The sequence below is a fragment of the Vanessa cardui genome, chromosome 15 (genome assembly GCF_905220365.1).
Source record: "Vanessa cardui chromosome 15, ilVanCard2.1, whole genome shotgun sequence".
Classification (NCBI taxonomy): Eukaryota; Metazoa; Arthropoda; class Insecta; order Lepidoptera; family Nymphalidae; genus Vanessa; species Vanessa cardui.
The window spans coordinates 12,498,600-12,521,529 of record NC_061137.1 but is presented as its reverse complement, the minus strand read 5'-3'; the positions used below and the strand labels follow the sequence as shown (position 1 = coordinate 12,521,529).

The following is a 22,930-nucleotide window of genomic DNA, read 5'->3' as shown; positions in this document are numbered from 1 at the left end:
TTTAAAGATCTAAGCATACGTAGGGACATACAGAGGTAAGCGACTTTGTTTTATACTATGTAATGATAATAATGACCTATCCACTTTTGTCATTCCCAGCTCCAGAGCATACGAACGCTCAAGCCCGTATCGTCGGAGGCAGCACCGCAGGCAACGTGCCTTACATGGTGGCCCTCAGTACCGGGGTGTTGGTCAGGAGCTTTGTATGTGGTGCCTCAGTGATCTCTAATAAACACGTCTTAACTGCGGCTCACTGCATCGAAGCTTTGTTCTCCGGAGGAAGTTTGGTTAGGTACTAACAATTACATATTATAAATAAATAATGGTTTCTTAATAAGATCGTGTTGTGCAGAAAACCCAAAACCACAGGTTTTCGCTTCTAAATCTTAACAACTTTTCTATGTGCAACTTTTTCTTTTTGTCCTGTGGGTTGGTACATTTTGCACAACACGGTAAAATTAAAAATGTCCAAATCGAGTTCGTGTCTTCAATATAAATAATTAAATAATATATAAAAATAGATACAAAAATATAATTAACTTTATTGAACCATTCTGTGTAGAAATGTGCTAAACCACACGAGCACAAACAAAAGTTATTTACTCCTGTATTTTTGTAAGTAAAGCCACAGTTTGGAACACTCTTCCACCGTTTGTTTCCGAAATAGGAAATAAAATTTTAAATTATCATGGTTATTTTTGTTATTACAATTATTTTATACGGGATACAGTAATACCCCGGACTTACGCGATAGGTGGGACTGAGCGCTATCCGCGTAAGTCGAATTCGCGTAAGTCAGGGTACAATTTTGCATATAAAGACATACAAAGTATGTTTAATTGGGACTGAAGACTAAATAAAACAATAATTTAGGAAATAATTAGTATCTAATTCTAGATAATATGACAAACTATATTAATAGAGTGTATGTATAAACACAATCCGAAGTTATTTTGATGTAGAAGGTTTCATAAATTGTAACAAAGTCGTCTGACAAGTCAATGATTTTTTCTTCTCCCGTAGTAACTCCTCGTAGCATCGTAGTAATTTTTTTATTCCATGTTTTGTAACAAAAATGCGCTCTTCATTGGAGTCTATGCTTTCCAAAATTGTTAACCCTTTTTCAATCGAACTGAGAGCTCGATGTTTAGTCTCATAGCTTCATGCAGATGTGCAAACGATCGTCTCGTGTAATAAGCTTTGAATGTTTTGATAGCTCCCTGGTCCATCGGTTGAAGCAAGCTGGTTGTAACAAAAAATGAATAGACGAGAAAATTAAATCGCGTAACTCCGAATTCGCGTAAGTCGAGGTAGCGTAAGTCGGGGTATTACTGTATTTACCATGTTCTCGTGAACAAGACATTCGAAGATGAAAGAAAAGCGAAATATCCAGCTCTACCAACTAAAAAAACATGGTAAATATCCCGCATTAAATAGGTGTAATAATAACAAAACAAATAAATAAACAATTTTGCTGGAAGTAATGAATACGCACATTGTGGGTAAATCCAATTCATTCTAGTTCTCATTACACTTATCAGGTGTTATCTATATATATATAATAAAATTGGAGTGTCTGTTTGTAATATTAAAATAGCCATTTTTAATAAATGCATATGTATGTATACACGGTACATATACCAAAAGAAGCATTTTTTACAACTTTTGTCTGTCTGTTTGTTTGTTCCGGCTAATTTCTTGAACGACTGTACCGATTTTGACGGGAGTTTCACTGACAGATAACTGATATAATAAGGAGTAACTTAGGCTACAATATATTTTTTTAAATTCAAGCGAGTACAAGGTTGCGGGCACAGCTCGTTTCAAACATAACGTATGTTATCACGCAGTTCTCTTCGTGGCACCGTCGGCTCCAACCGCAGGAACAGCGGTGGTACTCAATACAAGTTCGCAAGTAACCTCACTCACCCCAATTACTTGCCAAGAATGGTGAAGAACGACCTGGGAATTCTCGTCACAACAACAGAGATCGAATTTACAATGTCAGTACAACCGGCAGTATTGCACTTTGATTTCGTATCTGCTGGTGTTCCAACCATCGTTACTGGATGGGGTAGCATAGCCGTAAGTTAATAATTAAAGTAATATCTATTTTTATCACTGCACTTAACATAGTGAAAGGTATATTAACATATATTTGATAACAAAATGCTTTTTTACTCAGATAACTGAAGGCCCTATTTACAATAATTTAAATGTGAAATATTTTATACAATGCAGGTCTTTTTAATGGTATAGGCAAACACAATTTATAGTGGTAGAGCCATGCTATACAGCTTTGGGTTTGCCGAATAGTCCGGCAACCCGAAGCTATAATGTGTGTTATCCCCCCCCCCCCCTTAACATGATGGTTGTGCAGAAATTGGTTAAATTATTGGTTTATTTAATGCTCAAAACGTACACCACGAGTACCAGGCAATTTTGCACAAGTCATTTGTTCGATGCAGGCGAAGCAAGCATCATAAGCCAATCCCTTCCTCCCCACTGTAGACTTCTGAACGACAACTTCAACGCCATTCACTTTCTTCTTTCTTACCGAGAGTCACATACTTGTACGGTTGATGACACAGGATATAAATAGACTTATAATTAATAATTAATTAAGTTACCACGGCCGTCATATCATCTCTAACGCAAAAGCACACTATTTACGTCAGACATGATATCAGCTCTCATCGCCTTGGCAGTCTTGAAGGTCCCTTGACCTTATCTGGCAGTGTGTATTACTAAAAACCGACCAACTGGTTGACTACGATCATCGAGCATATTCCGATCCGCAGAAGTTCCAATCTTCAGAAATCGTAATTTTGGCGATATTTACCCTTTTGAAATAATAAATCAAGCTAAGTTTAATTTCAATCAGTTAACTTTAATTTCTATAATAGGCGCTTTTTTGGCTGAAATACAATTCAACAATCCGCTGTCAGATGTCAGTTTGTATCACGCCACTTATATTATAACCATCCAAAGATACACATTGCCAGTGACACTGTTATATCAGGTTCGTGGACCCCTTGCCCAAAACCTGCAGCAGCTTTCCGCCGTCGTTATTGATGGTGAGCGCTGCGCCGTCGAGGTCAGGGAACGCGCCTCGGAGTTCAACATCACAAATGTTCCACCTGTTGAACCTCACATCGAAATCTGTACCTTCCGCTCCACCGGAAAAGGAACTTGCAACGTAAGACATTTAACTAATTTTCTTACACACTTGTCTCAACTACAATACATTGCTTCTTCTCGAATTTTAACGTAACTTCTGTTTTGAATAAAAATTTGGATGTTTCTCAACCGTCTTCAGCTTCCCAAACCTAATTGGCAACAATAACAACAACACAGCCTGTAAATTTCCTACTGTTGTGCTAAAGCCTCCTCTCACTTTGAGGAGAAGGATTGGAAAATATTCCACCGCGCTGTTCCAGTGCGCGTTTGTGGAATACACATGTTGCAGAATTTCTACAAGATACATGCAGGTCTCTTTACGATGTTTTTCTTCAAATTAACCACATGAATATTCAGTGCTGCTTGCTTGGGTTTGAACCCGCAATCATCGTTTAAAATGCACGCGTTGTAACCACTGTACTATCTCAGCTCTTCCTAACCTAATTGGCACCTTCCTCTAAACGATATACTGTAAATGTTCATAGAATCAACATTTCAATCGTCATCTTTCCCCAGGGTGACTCTGGCAGTCCACTTATGCGCGCTGACCTTGAAGAGCAAATCGGTATTGTGTCGTGGGGCCTGCCGTGCGCGCTCGGCGCTCCAGACGTGTTCGTCCGCATCAGCGCCTTCGCCGATTGGATTCATGAAATCATCAAATAAACGATATTAATGTTTCATACAACGTAACATAAATAAATTACTCGAATATATTGCTTTATATAACATTATTCTCATCTTTCATTTCATAACTCGTTATATTCGACTGCATAGAGTTAGTAACTCTCTTGTATGTATACAAAGGGATCAGTGAAAGCGTTCAAAACGCATCTGTTGCCAAATTTAAAATAATTCTTATAGAACTCTTGTGTGTGGAATAGACCTATACAAGGAGTGATTTTATGATTGATAACACACCTTGGGATTGAAACGATCTTCTATTCTATTACTATTAATTTTTATATTTAATATTTGTAAATAATAAAATTGACAAATAAAGACCCGCTGAGTTTCTTTCGCCGGTTTCATAATCCATACAGGTAAAAATGTTCCTTGCGGTTCGAGCTTGCATTGTACTAAATTTCATCAAAATCGAATTAGCGATTTAGCCTTGAAAGTGTAATAAGCAAACTGACAGAATTACTTTTGTATTTAGTATGAATACAGATTAAACATAATTATTAGTAATTATATTTCGTATCTTGGCTATCAAAACAATTTTGGATTACCATTTAATTTAATTTAATCAGATTGATTAATAAATAATATCCCAGATATTATTATTATAATATAAATGTTTAATATCAAATTAAAAAATAATTAAGCTACTCGTTTACTGTACAGACCAGAGAGGAATGCCCATCGAGAAAAATAAAAAAATACAATTAATATCTACATTTGAAATGCTGTTAAAAGTTATGACTAAATAATAATTTAGACGACTGTAATTTATTTTCTTATACATATATTAGATATATGGCGTATTTACTGTGTTAAAATATTTGAGTATAAGTATTAGTGTGTAATTATCTGTTTATGACTTTATGCCTGCGCGGCCTACCCGGATGTTTTTAAAAGAGCTCCCTCTGATTGGATTGTCTGGAAGAGATGGGTCATTAGCACTATATGCCCATTGTACAACACACAAAATAAGTGTTTATATTTTTGTTTTAAGTATAGAATATATTCTTTTGTTTTGTCCTAAGATTTCTTTACTTTCGTTTGTGAAGTAGTCAGAGTAAGAAAACCTTCGTCAGTTTTCAAATTCATTCCTTTTTCAAGTCTCTTAGTACCTTTTGAATCTAAACATGAAATCATTGCAACGCAATATGTTATTCTCGATCGTTAAAGCAGATTATCGCTCATATGGTGACCAACCTTTTCTTACTCCGACTGTACAATTAAGTATATTAAAAATTAACAGAAATTTAATAAAATAATTAATTATAAAAGTTCTTTAATATTTTATTTTTATTTTGGCAAAAAAGTCATTTTGAACGCTTTCTGGAATCCTGTTGTAGAACTGTTTACATTGTTCAATAAGGGAGAGTTACTGACTCTATGCAGTCGAGTACAGGAGTAACAAGTTTGTGTTTGTTCCTTGTACCAATACTATGAGTATCACATTTTCTCATAAAGTAATTAATAAATTTTCATATAAATTATATTACAAAATATATATTGAGAAGTAACAGCAAATATCTTGTTTTATGGTATTTAAATTTATACTTAAATGATTCTTAGGTGATACAAATATGGTATGTATACCAGCTATGTTACCCAAAACATAATAATGTACGAAATTATACTACAAAAATAACTGAAATTTACTAGGCGAGCCGTAGTAATACCGTTAAATATAATCAATTTTTTGATCACAAATTTTGCAAAACTCAATCTACTCGCCAAGCCATTAATATGATATAAATATTATATACTATTTGTTTCTAAACAGAAAGAGCAAGTCATTTATGTACATGAGGAATATAAAAGTCTCAAGAATTGATCCTTGTGGGTCCCCGATACCCATTGACAAACCAGGCGACCTTTTTTATTTAATGTCAATTCTATTGTAGATAAGAAGCCAGAAAATCGAACGCACATTCTCTTATTCTGTAGAATTAAAGTTTCCCGACCTGAGTTTCATGTTGAAAGTAATCTGCCCCGTGGTTCGCGGTTCCTTCATACGAAATTTCATTAAAATCGATTCAGTGGTATAGCCGTGAGGTATATAAAGCTACTTTTGTATTTAGAATTAATATAGATTAAATGATTTGTAATAAGTTATTATATTTCGTATTTATCGGCTATCAAAACAATTTTGGATTACAGTTTAATTAAATTTAATCACACTGATTAATGAATATTATCTAAGATAATAAGTTAATTATCTATTTCGTTTATATATAAACGCACACATCATCTTTTTGGGTTATTCCGGAACAAACCATGTCGCTCAAAGCTGGATTATTATTCGTAACGCTCCTCATTGGGAGCTATGGTAAGAGATTTATATTATTTGTAGTTTAATATCATTATTTATATTGTATTAGATTATTTCTTAAACATCAACCCACTTTTTAGCATTCCCAGCTCAAGAGCAGGATATGTCCATCTTCTTCGACCATACGGACCCTCAAGCCCGTATCGTCGGTGGTACTGTCGCTGGCACCACGCCCTACATGGTTGTACTTAGTTCCGGCGTATTGGTCAGAAGCTTGTTATGCGGAGGCTCAGTGATCACCAACAGACACGTCTTGACCGCTGCCCACTGCATCGAAGCAGTGTTCTCCGGTGGAAGTTTGATTAAGTACGAACAGTTACATAATATAAAAATAGATATATAGTTCCAAATTTAACCGTGTTGTGCAGAAAACCCCCACAGAAGGTTTTCTCTTCTACATCTTAACAACTTTTCTTTGTGCTTGTCTGGGTTGGTAAATTCTGCACAACACGGTAATTATATATGTCCTAGATCAGTGTTCATGTCTTATTCTTAAAAAAGAGGCAAATATTTTCCATCATTTTAAGCGATTGAGAATCATTTATGAACATTTTGTTAATATTTGAACTCCTCAAAAAAAGTAAGAAGCGCTTTGCTACTACTATGCATTTTTATGAGAACAACAAAATTGTGCAACGCTTCTCTGACATTTGTGTTTCCTGAGCAGTATAAATTGTCAATTATTTTATGGCAAAAGTTATTGTACAAATTAACCTAAACCCCGTAAATCATTTTGTCTTTACTTTTATCTTGCTCACTCGTACTCGTACTATTTCAAACATAACAAATTTGTAACACAGTTCTCTCCGTGGAACCGTCGGCACCAACCGTTGGAACAGCGGTGGTACTCAGTACAGTTTCTCGAGAAACATCACTCACCCCAACTACGTGCGAAGCACCATCAAGAACGACATTGGAATCCTCGTCACCGCAACAAACATCGCGTTTACAAACACAGTTCAACCTGCAGCTTTGAGCTTTGATTTCGCTGGAGCTGGTGTCCCGACCAGTGTTACTGGATGGGGTAGGACTGTCGTAAGTAACTAATTTAAATAATTGGTACCTATTTTCATCACCTTACGTAATATAATGAAACGTCAAAAATCTGGTAAATCTAATTTTGATTTAATGGTTTTCTGACGTCACGTCACACTAAATCAATTGAACACTGCGCAAGATACCAGTTTTTATCATATCCGTAATATTGCCAAAAATACTCTTATTCCAGGCTGGTGGTTCCATCTCCCAAAACCTACTGCAGCTTTCCGCCTCCGTAATCGATGGTAATCGCTGCATCACCGAAGTAAGGAATCGCGCCCTGGAACTCAACATCAGAAATGTTCCACCAGTCGAACCACACATCGAAATCTGTACCTTCCACTCCACCGGACGTGGAACATGCAACGTAAGTCATTTCACTTATTTGCTTACACATTTGTCTCATATTTTACACCGCTAATTCTTGGATCAATTTTAATTATGAATCAACTAGAGACCTTGTCATATACTCCAAACGATGTTACGACATCATATTAGATATTTCAAAAATTATTAGTTTTTGTTTACTATATTGTCCTTGTATTATAAACAAAAAAACTATCTATTAAAATCTTCTCGAATCGATCTATCCAATAAAAAAAACTGCATCGCAATCCTTTTCGTCATTTTAAAGATCTAAGCATACATAGCCCCTAAGGCAACTTGTTACTCTTTAATAATGTTTTTTTTTCACGTGTTTCCCCAGGGTGACTCTGGCAGTCCGCTGATGCGCTCTGATCGCTCACAGCAAATAGGTGTGGTATCATGGGGTCTGCCCTGTGCGCGTGGAGCTCCAGACATGTTTGTGCGCGTCAGCGCTTTCTCCAGCTGGATCCAGCAGAGCATCAGATAAACTTTTCGAAATTAATGCCTTTACAAATACCTAACAATAAACGAATTCCGTTGACATATCGACTTTTATTAAATTGTTCTCATTTTTCGTAACGATTATTCTTTTATTTCAGACGAACATATTTTTACTGTATAGTAAATTTCAGTATTAACAATAACTTTCACTACTATTGAAGCGTAAGTTAACTTGTCTACCATAATTATTATTATTCCTTGTCGTTTCGTCATAAATGAGAGTCGCGACCACCATGCGTGTGGCTCTCCTGTACACATCGCACCCAATCCAATCAATCCTATTGAGCAATTCGTAGGTAAGCCTGGGCATTGGATCTGGATATCTACCATAAATCATGACTAAATAGGCACTTATATATTTACTCTTCTCGTATCTAGTGAGTGTGACTTAGTCAGTTGAAATTGAAGAAGAAAATAAATGAACTTTGTATGTGGATTGGTATGACATTAAAATTCAACTAGTTAAGAATAGGTCCTGAATGGAAGCTGTGTGTATAGATTGATGAATAAATTATCCAATAAAAATCACTAGCAACTCACTCCGGCTTCGCACGGGTGCTGTTACTAAATATACTTACACACTTCAGTTTTTTGGTCCTTAGACAATACAAACCCCTATATCCCTGTGTTTTAAATCCAAAATATCTTCAAAAATATTAATTTAAGTTACATGCTCTAAAGGGCCATATTTAATCTTTATTAAATGCACAATGTTTTAAGGTACTTAATTGGGTAATTATTAGTGCTGCATTGCTTGAATTCTCTTAAAAATTAAAGGATAAAAAGTGTATTAGGGGTTATCCCTAAGACATAGACGTATACCATCCTAGATTTTTTGAAGACCTCTTAAAGGTGTACAATACTGTAGTACATTATTTTAATTTATCTTGTAGGATAAAGTCAGCGTTTGCAAAGTAAGCGCAAAAACTTGTGTCTATTTATGACATATCGTCGTTCTTTACTATATTAAACAAAAATCACTCTATCTGTTTAAATAAACCGCATCAAAACCCGTTGCGTAATTTTAAAGATCTAAGCATACATAGAGACAGCAGTAAGCGACGTTGTTTATGTAAGCATAATTATTATTATGATTATAATATACTCTACATAAGTGTTTGATCGAAATCTTAATCGATCTATTTTTTAATTAATTTTTCCTTAAGTCTCAGGGTAGTTGAAAACCATGCCGTAATAAGATTTATACTATGTACATAACTAGAAAATCATGATGGTTGTGCACAATTTGGTTTCAATCCAAAGACGGTACCATCAGCGTTGGCGATGGACAATCCCTCTGATTTCCAGCAACGAATAAAATAAACAATAAATATTTTTAATCCTGATAGTCCATTATGATATTAAGCTGTGCTTAATTGTTTTGGAGATTCTTTACACATATTTACATACAAACGCAGATATATAAAGGTATATTAAAAAAAAAAATCGAAGGCAAAGTCGCAACACGGTTTTGTTTGCTTGTATAATATATATCCGTGGTTATAAATACACAATTTAATCACATCAATTAATAATTAATATTATCTTAGATAATTATGTCATTAATCGAGTTTGATTATATATAAGTGCAAGCACTGTTATTTTGTTACTCCGGGTCGAAAACATGTCCCTCAAAGCTGGATTATTATTCGTTACGCTCCTCATCGGGGGTTATGGTAAGATGAATCTGTTTTATTTATGTAATTATTCATAGACAAGCTTTAATTATTTTTAAACCAAAAGACAATCGATATTTCAAATGATTAAATCAATAAAAATATGAAATTCGGAAATTCGGAAATTCGGAACAAATTTAGATACCAGTATAACGAAGGTTTATGAAGTATATTTTAAGCAGGCTTGTCTAGTTACATAACCCGTTATGCATGAATGTTTCGCCAAACGTTAATTTTCGCTATTACCTACTATGTTTTTGTTGTATTCAAATCTAGTGGGATACAACATCGTAGACCCTGGTTGGCACATTACAATATTAGTGCAAGAAGCCCCTTAGAGATCTCTCAGTGCCAATATATACGCGTAGATAAACTTAACAAATCAAATATAAATGTTTTATTCAAAATAAACGCATAAATTCATTTATTGAATGTCAAATTATAAACTGCTACTGGTTGAAATAGAAAATGCCTTGGCTTGAGAAGAACCACAATATAAAGATTTGGTAGCAAGCCATTTGTGAATGTGGTTAGAATAAATTTGAAACTGTCAAAAAAGGACTGAAACTATTTTAGGATTTATTATGTATTGTTTAGATATATCCTGATAATTAATTCTAGCAAGAATTGATAGGTTTACGATCACCATTTAACAGATAAATATCGTACAGATTTAACATATGAATTTAGAACGTGTTGTTAAAATATTATATGGATTTCATAAACACAAAGTTAATATAATATCACCCAGAATGAAGGAAATATCTGATACTCTTCATCGAAAACAATCGGTAAACGTATATTGGTAGATCAATTATTACAAAAATCATAATGAAATATTAATACTTTTGCAGCATTCCCAGCGCCGGAGCAGGATATGTCGATTTTCTTCGACCATACCGATTCATCATCTCGTATAATCGGAGGTACCACCGCTGGACGAGTGCCGTTCATGGTGGCCCTCAGTACAGGAGTGTACGTCAGAAACCTGGTCTGCGGAGGCTCTCTGATCACCAACAGACACGTCATGACTGCTGCTCACTGCATCCAAGCTGTGTTCAATGGAGAACATTTGCTCAAGTAAAAACAATTAATTAATTAATAATTATATAGTCAGTTCATAAGTAACAACTACACAGTGTAAGATTAGATCGGTGTCCAATCTCTTAAAAAGTATTGCATTTTGTTATTTCTTAGTTGAGTTTTCGTGAAGTTAATTTAATCTTTATTTGTTTTAGTCCCCTTAAATGTTGGATTTCGATGATTTTTTTTTTGATATTTTTAATTAAGTCCCTGTAAGGTTCAGATCGGACCTAGTAGGTGCTAGTGCAATCGGGAAGTAAATATAATTCTTATTATCAATGACGTAGTCGATACCGTCAGCTAGTAATTCTCAAATTTACATTATATTTGGAAGTTCAAAAAACAATATTTAAAGTATTAAATTGTCCATAATATTTTATTACGCAGTTCCCTCCGTGCGACTGTCGGCACCAACCGTTGGAACAGCGGTGGTACTCATTACCGTATCGCCAGTAACATCACTCACCCCAACTACGTGCACAACCTCATTAAAAACGACATAGGAATCCTCATCACCGCTGACAACGTAGTGATGTCAACGGCAGTTCAACCTGTTGCTCTGAGCTACGACTTTGTTGGCGCTGGCGTGCCAACCACTGTTACCGGATGGGGAAGAACGATTGTGAGTATATTTAAATAATATTGATTTTCATCACCTCAGCCAAATGTGTCTTAGTCTCATTCTCGTCATCAAAACAAATATATACTTTTTTCAATGATAATTCATTCAAGTACTTTTGAATCGTCATTTTAAATAACTGTATTAAACCCAAAGCTACCGGTTCGGAATATAGATTCTACCGAGAAAAACCGGCAAGGAACTCAATGCTTACCATAGTTTATTCTGATTTTCCAAAAAATATCATTAGATTTACCTATTTGATGTGTTTTTTATTCATAGCTTGCAACTGACATAATAATTGAACTTATTTTTTTTTAACCATTTATAACATAGACACTGTATTTTAATTTGATTGAATGATATGCTATCACCTGTACCATAATGTTGCAAAATACAAATTATTTGTGTATGTGTGAATAGTAAAAGCGTAGAATTATACAGTTACAAATGTATTCTACTCAGGATGTAAATATTTCAGACCGGTGGTTCGATGTCGAGAAACCTGATGCAACTCTCAGCCTCCGTCATCGATGGCAATCGATGCGTGAATGACGTAGCCAATCGCGCCGCGCAGCTCAACATGAGAGTTCCGGATGTCCAGCCGCACATCGAAATTTGTACTTTCGTGGCTTCTGGACGCGGCACGTGCAACGTTAGTATATGACATGACGCATGACATACACTTAGGTTGTGAGAAGAGTCGAGATGGCCCAGTGGTTAGAACGCACGCATCTTAACCGATGATTGCGGGTTCAAACTCAGGCAAGCACCGCTGTTTCATGTGCTTAATTTCTCTTTATAATTCATCTCGTGCTCAGCGGTGAAGGAAAACATCGTGAGGAAACCTGCATGTGACAAATTTCATAGAAATTCTGCCACATGTGTATTCCACCAACCTGCATTGGAACAGCGTGGTGGAATATGTTCCAAACCTTCTCCTCAAAGGGAGAGGAGGCCTTTAGCCCCGCAGTGGGAATTTACAGGCTGTTGTTGTTGTGTTGTTGTTAGGTTGTGATTAAGTAAATCCTTAAAAAGGTTTCCCAAATATCTATAATTTACTTGTATAGTGGCATAATTTGTGCCATATCTTTTTTTCTTTTCAGGGTGATTCCGGCAGTCCCCTGATTCGCTCCGACCGTCAACAGCAGATCGGGGTGGTATCTTGGGGTCTGCCCTGTGCACGTGGTGCTCCAGATATGTTCGTCCGCATTAGTGCCTACCGTTCCTGGATCGAACAGAGCACCAGATAATTACTGACAAATGAGTCTTCAAAACTGCGATACCACTGGAATAAATGTCAATATTAATATTGTCTGTTATTTCCTTTATAATTGGATATGATTTCTGTGTAGTGAATTTGTTAGGCGAAAGCAATGTACAGTCAGAGTAAGAACCTTCGTCAGTTTTCAAATTAATTCCTTTATCAAATCTTAAAGTCTTAGTAACTTTTGAATCTAAACATCGAATCATTGTGACGCAATGTCATTCTTGATCGGTAAAGCAGATTATCGCTCATACTGAGCACACGAAAATAGATCTTAAGGTGACGACTTTCTTACCCTATGCATCCTTTTCCTGTTTAGAGCAATATTTCGCGTCTCTGAGGAGTGTCCTGCCAACCAATCGAGTCATCTGAATGCGGTCTCGAGATCATACTAATCACAGTAAATACTCAAAGATAGGCAAATTTATTGTCTACCTGTTTATATGACATCAACGATACACGGCATATTAACGCGAATCAAAATAAATAAGATTCCTGATGCTTAACTTGTATATATTGTTTCACAATCAATGGAAGATACAATATCACATAAAATAATATGATATATAATAATTAAAATAATCTTAGCCATTTGAAAGATAATTTTAACGATTTACAGATAGTCTCATCATGCATATAACACAATATTTATTAAATATGTATGTAAATTAAACATAATCAATGATTATAGATATAAAAATGATATCTTGAAGCTTATGATCATGAACATTCTATTTTAAATTCGAATTAATTAAGAAGTTGGGAGTATAAACAAATTAAAAAAGATATAACACCTGGCATACAAAATTTCATGTCTCTACTGTTGATAGCTATTGAGTCATCTTCAGGAGGTAAAATGCAAAACCAGATCATGTTTGACAAGTAAGTTTGATTAAGATGTTCAATATAACTTCATAGGATATGAGGCAGTAGTTCCACTGCTTGCAAGATTTGCCCTTGAGAAATTAATATTGCAAGTTTATTTATTGAAATAGTTACATCATCTTATCACTAAACACTCAAAAGTAACAATTGATATAATCATTCGAAGTGACACGTCTTTAAAGGTGTAAACAAGATCGACCTTCAAAAATAACTAACTAATAGTATAAAATCAAATTTCAATGATATAATCATTTATATTAAAACAAAACAAAGATAAAATACAAAAATAAATAAATTAAAAACAAATTGGAATATAATAATAATACATTCAATCGCGTGAGACCTTTGGAACACATAACAAAATTTGTTTTATCTATAAGTATAATAAAATTGGAATGTCTGTTTGTAATACTAGAGTAGCCCCTTTTTCTCAATGCATATGAATACATGGTACATATACCGAAATAAGATTTTTTATAATTTTTGTCGACCTGTCTTTATGCTCCGGCTAATCTCTGGAACGGTTGACCGATTTTGACTGGACTTTCACTGGTAGATAACATATAATATGGAGTAAATTAGGCTACAATAATATATATTTTTCTTATATTCAAAGTCGTGATCAGCTAGCTAGTCAATTATAAAATGAAACACCTCAATATCGCCGTGAGATGGCAGGTCATTGAACGAATACGTGTCTGTTAAGGGTGTTTACCTAAATTTATTTTGGAGGTTATAGTGCAAAAGGAATTTCAATTTCATGTCTAAGAATAATACGAGGAACTGCTGAGTTGATATTCTGGAGCAATTCAGACGAAGACATTAAACCATAATTTAGTTTACATAAGGTGAAGTCATCACTAATTTTACAGCTCATTTCAAGCAACATCATTTAGAAATGAACATCTCGAGATAATACGAGTATTATACTCAGATAGACAGGACATCTTTATAACCTTATAGTTGGTATATTATTATCTAATAAATTTACTTAAGATGGTTTTTGCTTTTATATTATTTGCAGGCGCTGAACCAGTGTGACCAGAATGACCAATTTTGTCTGTAATACATTTCTAGACTACAGGCCCATATCCAAAAAATGATGGATCATATGAACCACCAGGTGTCGTATATAGGACGATATAAGAGCATAAAATAATAAGATTCAGCTCTATGCCGTCACTTGTAAGCTGTCCAACTGAGTGCTGGTGAGAATTCAAAAGCGCAGGTAGAGTGAGTACCTTTTGGGTCATATATTTTTGTATGGCATTTTTACCATCGGTAAATCCTTGAAAAATAATAAGAAAGCGCGCAGTGCCGTAAAAAATGATGCGCCACAAAGTCGGTAAGTTTTTTTGATTTTCTGACAATTTTCAATTCGAACGTCGATGAATACGTTGATTCCGATGACAACTCAGCGGCTGATTCCGATACTGAATAATTTAAATAAAAACCTTATTTTGTATTATCATCTTTAAATATATCAAACAACAACAACAACAGCCTGTAAATTCTCACTGCTGGGCTAAAGGCCTCCTCTCCCTTTGAGGAGAAGGTTTTGGAACATATTCCACCAAGCTGTTCCAATACGGGTTGGTGGAATACAAATGTGGCAGAATTTCTATGACATTTGTCATATGCAGGTTTCCTCACGATGTTTTCCTTCACCGCTGAGCACGAGATGAATTATAAAGACAAATTAAGCACATGAATCAGCGGTGCTTGCCTGGGTTTGAACCCGCAGTCATCGGTTAAGATGCACGCGTTCTAACCACTGGGCCATCTCGACTCTTTTTTAAATATATCGATTTTTTCTAAAAAATAGTTGTTTCATTTATTCACATCATTACAATAAAACAAATCATTTATATATACATGTATAAATAATGTTTGATGTATATTTTAAACCAAAAAGTACACAGAAGTGTTGATACTGGCATTTACAGTTTCAATCCTTGGATATTATATACACACCCTTCCACTTCAGTTATACGTTATAATGATTTTATCATATTATCAATTGTCTCTCAAAACTCTTTAAAAATATGTTAATAATGTACAGTATCAAATGGCCGTGAAGTACATTAAAATGGAAACATCATTTTCATCAGCCTAAAAGATATGGTCTGCATTAAAATGTACCTACGGCATCTTTTTTTCCTAATTTATTTATCTTTATACTATTTAGAACAAGAGGAAAATCTAGAAAATTGCTATATTTTATTAATCTATGAATATTTAAACTCATGCAATAATTTATAAAAATATCATTTTTTGCATTTCTCTATAATTTTTTTTAGAACAATTTCTTTTGAACGGCAATACTGTATAACGATTGTATTATACAATGTCATGTTTAAAAAAAGTTGCCGTACAGAGTCCAATGATTTTACAGCTTCATAAATCAAGTATACCAGGAAATCAAGATAATTATTAATATACATTCAAATGAGCAATATTTTTTTGGCGGCATTATTTTCAATAGTACTTTTGAGTACTCGATAATGTTTTAGAACCGAAGCCCGGTTAAATCACTTTTAATTTAAATCACCCCCCGGACCACGGAAAGAGAGAGGGTTGCAACCCTCGAATTTTTTCCCTTGTCGCATGATTTTTGTACGGCGTTGCGGAATAATGGATTAGAAGCTGTATTGAAACAGAATGAAACTGATGCCGTACAGAATAAAATGGCATTAGCAGCCAGCTTGGACATAGCGAAGGCCTTCGATCGCGTCTGGCACAAAGCGCTTCTTTCGAAGCTTCCTTCCTATGGGCTTCCCGGGAAATTATGCAATTGGATTACCAGCTTTTTGGCAGATCGGAGCATCAAGGTCGTTGTCGACGGTGCATGCTCCGACTTAAAATTCGTCAATGCTGGTGTTCCACAAGACTGCGTTCTATCACCAACTCTGTTTCTTCTGCATATCAATGATTTGTTGCAAATCGGGAACATTCATTGCTATGCAGACGACAGTACCGTTGAAAACGTCGAAGAGAACCGGAACAAACTTGTGTCTGAAATCGAATCTTCGTTAAACGTCAAAAGTCTCGAATTGGGGCCGACTAAATCTAGTCCATTTCAACCCCAAAAAGACGCAAGTTTGCGCGTTAACCGCTAAAAAAACACCATTTGTATCTCCACAATTTGAGAACATTCCGATAGCCGCTACAGGTAGTATCGGAATACTTGTCGTCGATATTTCGAGCCTCGTTCAGTTCCGCGGTCAATTGGAAGGCAAAGCCAAATTGGCTTCAAAAAAGCTGGGTGTGCTCAGCAAGGCGAGACAGTATTTCACGTTGGCCCATCGCCTAAAACTTTACAAGGCGCAAATTCGGCCTCACATGGAGTACTGCTCTCACCTCTGGGCGGGTGCTCCCCAGTACCAGCTCCTTCCATTTGACCGCATTCAACGTAGAGCGGCCCGAGTTATCGACGATCAAGCCCTTTCCGATCTCCTTGATCCTTTGGCTTTGCGTAGAGATGTTGGATCACTCTGCATCTTCTACCGAATTTTTCACGGGGAATGTTCCGAGGAATTGTTCGGATTAATCCCGGCTGCTGAATTTCACCTTCAGACATCTCGCCAAAATTCTAAGTTTCACCCGCACCACCTTGATGTCCGAAAATCCACAACAGCGCGATTTCTCAGACATTTTCTGCCTCGCACAACTACTTTGTGGAACCAGCTTTCGCCGGCGGTTTTTCCGAACCGATACGACATGGGAACCTTCAAGAAAAGAGCGTACTCCTTTCTTAAAGGCCGGCAACGCACCTGCAAGCCCCCTGGTGTTGCAGATGTCCATGGGCGGTGGTAGTCACTTTCCATCAGGTGAGCCTCCTGCTCGTTTGCCACATATGCCATAAAAAAAAATGACCAAATTTACCTTGGAAATTGTCAGAAAATCAAAAAAAAATTACCGACTTTGTGGCGCATCATTTTTTACGGCACTGCGCGCTTTCTTATTATTTTTCATGGATTTACCGATGGTAAAAATGCCATACAAAAATATATGACCCAAAAGGTACTCACTCTACCTGCGCTTTTGAATTCTCACCAGCACTCAGTTGGACAGCTTACAAGTGACGGCATAGAGCTGAATCTTATTATTTTATGCTCTTATATCGTCCTATATACGTCACCTGGTGGTTCATATGATCCATCATTTTTTGGATATGGGCCTGTAGTTTATTCTGCTTGAATGGAAAGCGTCGAAATTTACAATAATTCGCTTAAGATTAGTATAGTCATCTAGTGATTTCCAAGTCTAGTGGTTCAAGATACATATTGTAATATCGTCCTGACCGTTTTTGGCCATGGCAATTAATAACATGAAAATTAAACCTCAGCAGGATACATTATAGTTTACATGCATGTTTGAAAAGGAGTGGGCTTGGAACATATTCCACCATGCTGTTTCAATGCGGGTTGATGGATTCCAAATGTGGCAGAATTTCGATGAAATTAGACACAAGCAGGTTTCCTCACGATGTTTTCCTTCGCCGCCGAACACGAGATAAATTATAAACACAAAAATAAGCACCTATATATAGTGGTGCTTGCCTGAGCTTGAACCCGAAATTTTCGGTTAAGATACACGCGTTCTAACTACTGGGCCATCTCAGCTAATATTGATGGCTTTTCAATCGATAACCCAAATACTTTTTGTCACCTTTATCTGGAATATGATCCAGTAACCTCGGATTATGCGACCTTCCTTGTTAGTAGTAGTAGGATTTTATTATTTGTGGTAGGGCTTGGCAAGCCCGTCTAAATAGCAACCTCATTCATCAAAGCAGAAACATTTAACATTGTTTTATTCCAGTTTCAAAATTGTAAATACAGTTACAAGGGGTAATATCCCAATGTTTGCGACGCGTCGGTGATGTAAGGAATGGTTAATATTTCTTACAGCTCCAATGTCTGCAGTTGGTGGTAAAAATAAACTAAACGAAATATAGGGTATGAAATCTTTCAATCGAATCCTATCGTTTGAAATTATACATTTAATCTAAGCTCAGTACGATGTCAAGAATAAACTTAAATAATGTTATGGACAACCAAACAAAATCTTTGGAATTTTGGATTTGGATCATAGCTGCGTCTTATCTTGAACTTATCAGGCAAGGATTGGGTCACTGGTGGAATAATATGCCTAAGACTGTCTAAGGCTAATTCTGCACTAAAATATGATTAATCACTTAAATGACATCCTGTCTGAATTCGAGCTCGGTACTTTTATAAAAAAAACATCGTTCTCTTTGATAAATAGATGTTATCTCAGATAATTAACTTTTTATCAATTTTCAAATTTTATAAGAGGACGCATTTTTTTTGGATTCCTCACTTCGGACCGAAACATGTCGCTCAAAGCCGGATTTTTGTTGATAGCCCTCTTTATTGGGAGCCATGGTGAGACATTTTATTTTATTTTTTTATATAATATTACATTTAATCAAAGATTACGAACCAAGTGACCCTTTAATATATATTTTGAATGCTGCCTATAGAAAGATGAAAAAATGGGACATAACTATGTTTTTCTGACCGTATTTGCCTATGAAACCAATATCATCAGAAGCATAGTATACAATCATGGGCATGGATGGGTGCAATCTCTAATTCCTAGTTAATCTAATGGGACACAAATTCAACGATGAACAAATGAGAGAAGATGGAAAAGAGATTAGAAAAAAAATGGCTATATGCTTTGAGACCCTTTTTTTCGCGTTGGAAAAACGTACTTCCCCACGTGATTGGAAGTGGGGGTATGTAAGACTCCCCGGCCTGGACGCTGAGTGTGCCAAGGTATATCGGAATACCCACTAAAAAACCAGCGGTACCCTCTCCGTCTTTTCGGTGGGCGCCACGGAAATGCATGCTTTTGTGTAAATCGAGAATCAAGGAAGCATGAAAGAAAAACAATTCGCAATGACATATGTTGAAAAAATTTCTTCTGCACAAAACAAGTGTCAGCAGGCAAAACCTGCAGTGGAACATTCGGGCACTGTTTCAATATTATACTGTGTAAAAATCTACTCAATATTCTAATTCAAATTACAAATCTTATTTGAACACAATAATGGTGTTTGGCTAATGCAAATTAGAACTGAATTTATCAATTATAAAAATTACTCATTCGGTACTTAGTTGGTTAGGTTTTTGTTCTAACACTGCATGATATCTCAATGTAAAACAATGGAGGTAGGCTGTAAGAAAAATATGAACTATGGATCCGTATACATTTGTAGAAAACACATAGATCTTCGCTATTTCTTAATCATCGTTATCAATAATAACAATAATGTTAATTCCTTTTTTAGCATTCCCAGCTCAAGAGCAGGATATGTCCATCTTCTTCGATCATACGGACCCTTCAGCCCGTATTGTCGGAGGTTCCACCGCTGGACGCGTACCTTACATGGTGGCTTTGACTTCCGGTGTAACGGCCCGAGCCTTCATCTGTGGAGGCTCTCTAGTCACGAACAGACACGTCTTGACCGCAGCCCACTGCATCCAAGCGGTTTTCTCCGGTGGAAATTTACTCGCGTATGTATGATACTTTAAATTGAAATAAAAATTAAAAACGTAGTAATTTATTTTTATTGTCAAATAAATTATTACTTCAGTCAGGTTTATATTTCTGACCGTGATTTAATTTGTCACATATTTAAATGAAACTATTTTTTATGGAATTTTTCATCAAGCTTTAAGTCCAATTTTCGTTAACTTTCTAAATTAGACAAAAAAGGTGATTATCAACTGCGAATAATAATTTAAATTATTTAAAAAAATAATGATACAATTTTATAATAAAATAAGTAATTATATAAATATATTATCTCATTTCTAATATTTTGAACACGCAGGTCTCTCCGTGGAACCGTTGGCACCAACCGCTGGAACACCGGTGGAACACACTACCAGTTTGCCCGCAACATCACTCACCCCAACTATGTGCACAGTATAATCAAGAATGACATCGGTATACTGATCACCAGAACCAACGTGGCACTGTCGAGCACAGTAGCTCGAGTAAATCTCAACTACGACTTCATCGGTGCTGGCGTGCGAACCCTTGTGCACGGATGGGGAAGAACTTCAGTAAGTAACATTACATTACATGAGAGAAGAAAACAAAAATAACCTTTTTTGCTAATTATTAACATTGAAGCATTCACTATACACAAATAAAAATTAAATCATCATGTCAGCTAAGGTACGCCCACTGCTGGACATGGCCTTCCCTAAAGATCGCCACAACGACCGGTCTTGTGCAGCCCTAATATAGTTATTGTATCGTTGACACCATGAACGCTTGGAATGACGCCAAGAATGCTAAGAGCATTTCCCCGTTTAATCGCAATTTCGACCTTCTGGACCAAAAAATTAACCAGCCTTCCTTTTAGCATTGGAGTCGAGCTATTATAATTTTAATAGCTTAGCTTCACGTGTAATATAATTCTATAAAATGTCGATTCAAAATGCTTCTAAAAGTTTACTTGACCAAAGTATATTTTGGATTGATTTCATTTTAAATTGGTTAAAAATAGCGCAATTTGATATTGTTCAGATTATTGTCAGATTTGTGTTCATGTTTTAAAAGAACGTATTTGTTTTAGGCCGGAGGATCCCTTTCACAAGTCCTCCTGCAACTTACCGCCACCGTAATCGATGGTAACCGCTGCGTCACCGATGTAAGGAATCGCGCCGCTCAGCTCAACATCAGAGCTCCCGCTGTCCAGCCACACATCGAACTCTGTACCTTCAACGCCAACGGACGTGGAACTTGCAACGTGAGTAATAATTCAACTCTTTTAATATATATGTCACCGTGACATTGTAAATACCGTTAGATTATAATCTATCTCGCACAATTGTAAACTGTCGAAAGAATGTGAACGTTCATTGTAATTACAATAAAACACACACAATTATATATTTAATAATAGTTAATCAACTGAAATTTTTCTTCAATAGATTACAATCTAACAAAAAAAAATTCTTTAAATTATAAGGTAGGTTATGGTTCATATATTTTGTCATTTTGTATTCTCGCGAGATAGATTAGAATCTAACCATATTCATACAAATATATTTTGGTAAAATAATTGTAATTAATAACCAGATGAATATTTGTATGTAATAACGTCTATTATGAACTTTGCTTGTTCTAGCAGAGATTTCAGTGCGTCAGTTTATCCACACCATTTGATTACGTGTTCGTCATGATAATTATGATTTATTTCCCCAGGGTGACTCTGGCAGTCCGCTGATGCGCGCTGATCGCTCACAGCAAATCGGAGTGGTTTCTTGGGGACTGCCGTGCGCGCGCGGCGCTCCAGACATGTTTGTGCGCATTAGCGCCTACCGCAACTGGATCCAACAGAACACCCGTTAAAATATATTGACTTCTGTAACAGCCCTATTAAATATGATTCAACATTATTTGTTTATTTTTTACGCTCTTTTTCTCCTTATGGAATTGGTGTACCAAAGTTACTTTTATTTTCATTCTAGTTGAAAGAATTTGGGTACTTATAATTTCAAAATTCTTTATAATATATAATTTGTTTCATTGTATTTTGACCTTTGGGGCTAGCCTAACAACATTTGTGTACGACACCGCCGGTAAAATAAAAAATTAAAATAATAATATAATGTACCTTGCTGCGGAGACTCGTGACGGTGGCCTTTAAAAGGTCCAATGGATTAAATATAATTTATAATAATTGAATATTACAACAATAAATAATAAAACAGTACTTCGAACCATAAAATTAATTCATTGACTTCCTTCGTTTAGTCATAGTATCGAGTTCGTATAGGTGATGCGTTGTATTAAGAGATATATTTCTTAACAATTTCATCTAAGAGTACTCTTCATACGATTTATAATTCTTTCAAACAGACCATGACACAACATAGACACCACAAAATATAGACCAAGATAAAGCATGTAGGTAACTCATTAAAATTGTCTCTGTTTTTTCATCCCATCGAATAGAGAGTGTCAGAGCATGTAAGAATGTTAAATTTTAAACTGTCAATTCAGTACATTCGCAAGAGGGAATGCTATTCGTGGTGGCCAGTGGCGGCATAAGGCGTGGGCGGTGCAAAGGGCCTCGCGCTCGAAATTTGTGCGGGCAGAGTACTGTAAAAAAAACAAGGTCCTCGCAAACTGTATCTTGCCCACATTAAGATTCGATCTTGCGCCGCCACTGATGGTGGCTCATTAATATAAATACTATATCGTTATATAGTGCTACTATATCAGAATTATATCGTTTGTAAATCTTGAAAAGATATTTT

At 35.8% G+C, this 22,930-nt stretch overlaps 3 protein-coding genes across 3 annotated transcripts; all 3 read left to right on the top strand.

Annotated features, from left to right (window-relative positions):
* The first annotated feature begins 71 nt into the window (after positions 1-71).
* On the top strand, positions 72-3,921 carry LOC124535921 (chymotrypsin-2-like). The gene is made up of 4 exons (XM_047112323.1): positions 72-292; positions 1,851-2,085; positions 3,023-3,199; positions 3,697-3,921. The coding sequence occupies exons 1-4, from the start codon at positions 72-74 to the stop codon at positions 3,841-3,843; spliced, it is 780 nt and encodes a 259-aa protein (XP_046968279.1). The 3' UTR covers positions 3,844-3,921.
* Positions 3,922-6,069: 2,148 nt separating this feature from the next.
* Positions 6,070-8,129, top strand: LOC124535773 (chymotrypsin-2-like). The gene is made up of 5 exons (XM_047112104.1): positions 6,070-6,181; positions 6,265-6,490; positions 6,985-7,219; positions 7,413-7,589; positions 7,929-8,129. The coding sequence occupies exons 1-5, from the start codon at positions 6,130-6,132 to the stop codon at positions 8,073-8,075; spliced, it is 837 nt and encodes a 278-aa protein (XP_046968060.1). The 5' UTR covers positions 6,070-6,129; the 3' UTR covers positions 8,076-8,129.
* Positions 8,130-9,656: 1,527 nt separating this feature from the next.
* On the top strand, positions 9,657-22,066 carry LOC124535774 (complement factor D-like). Its single transcript, XM_047112105.1, has 8 exons — positions 9,657-9,765; positions 10,620-10,845; positions 11,236-11,470; positions 11,949-12,122; positions 12,574-12,668; positions 20,488-20,722; positions 21,241-21,414; positions 21,873-22,066. Exons 1-8 carry the CDS (start codon positions 9,714-9,716, stop codon positions 22,017-22,019), a joined length of 1,338 nt encoding a protein of 445 aa, XP_046968061.1. The 5' UTR covers positions 9,657-9,713; the 3' UTR covers positions 22,020-22,066.
* The last annotated feature ends 864 nt before the right edge of the window (positions 22,067-22,930 follow it).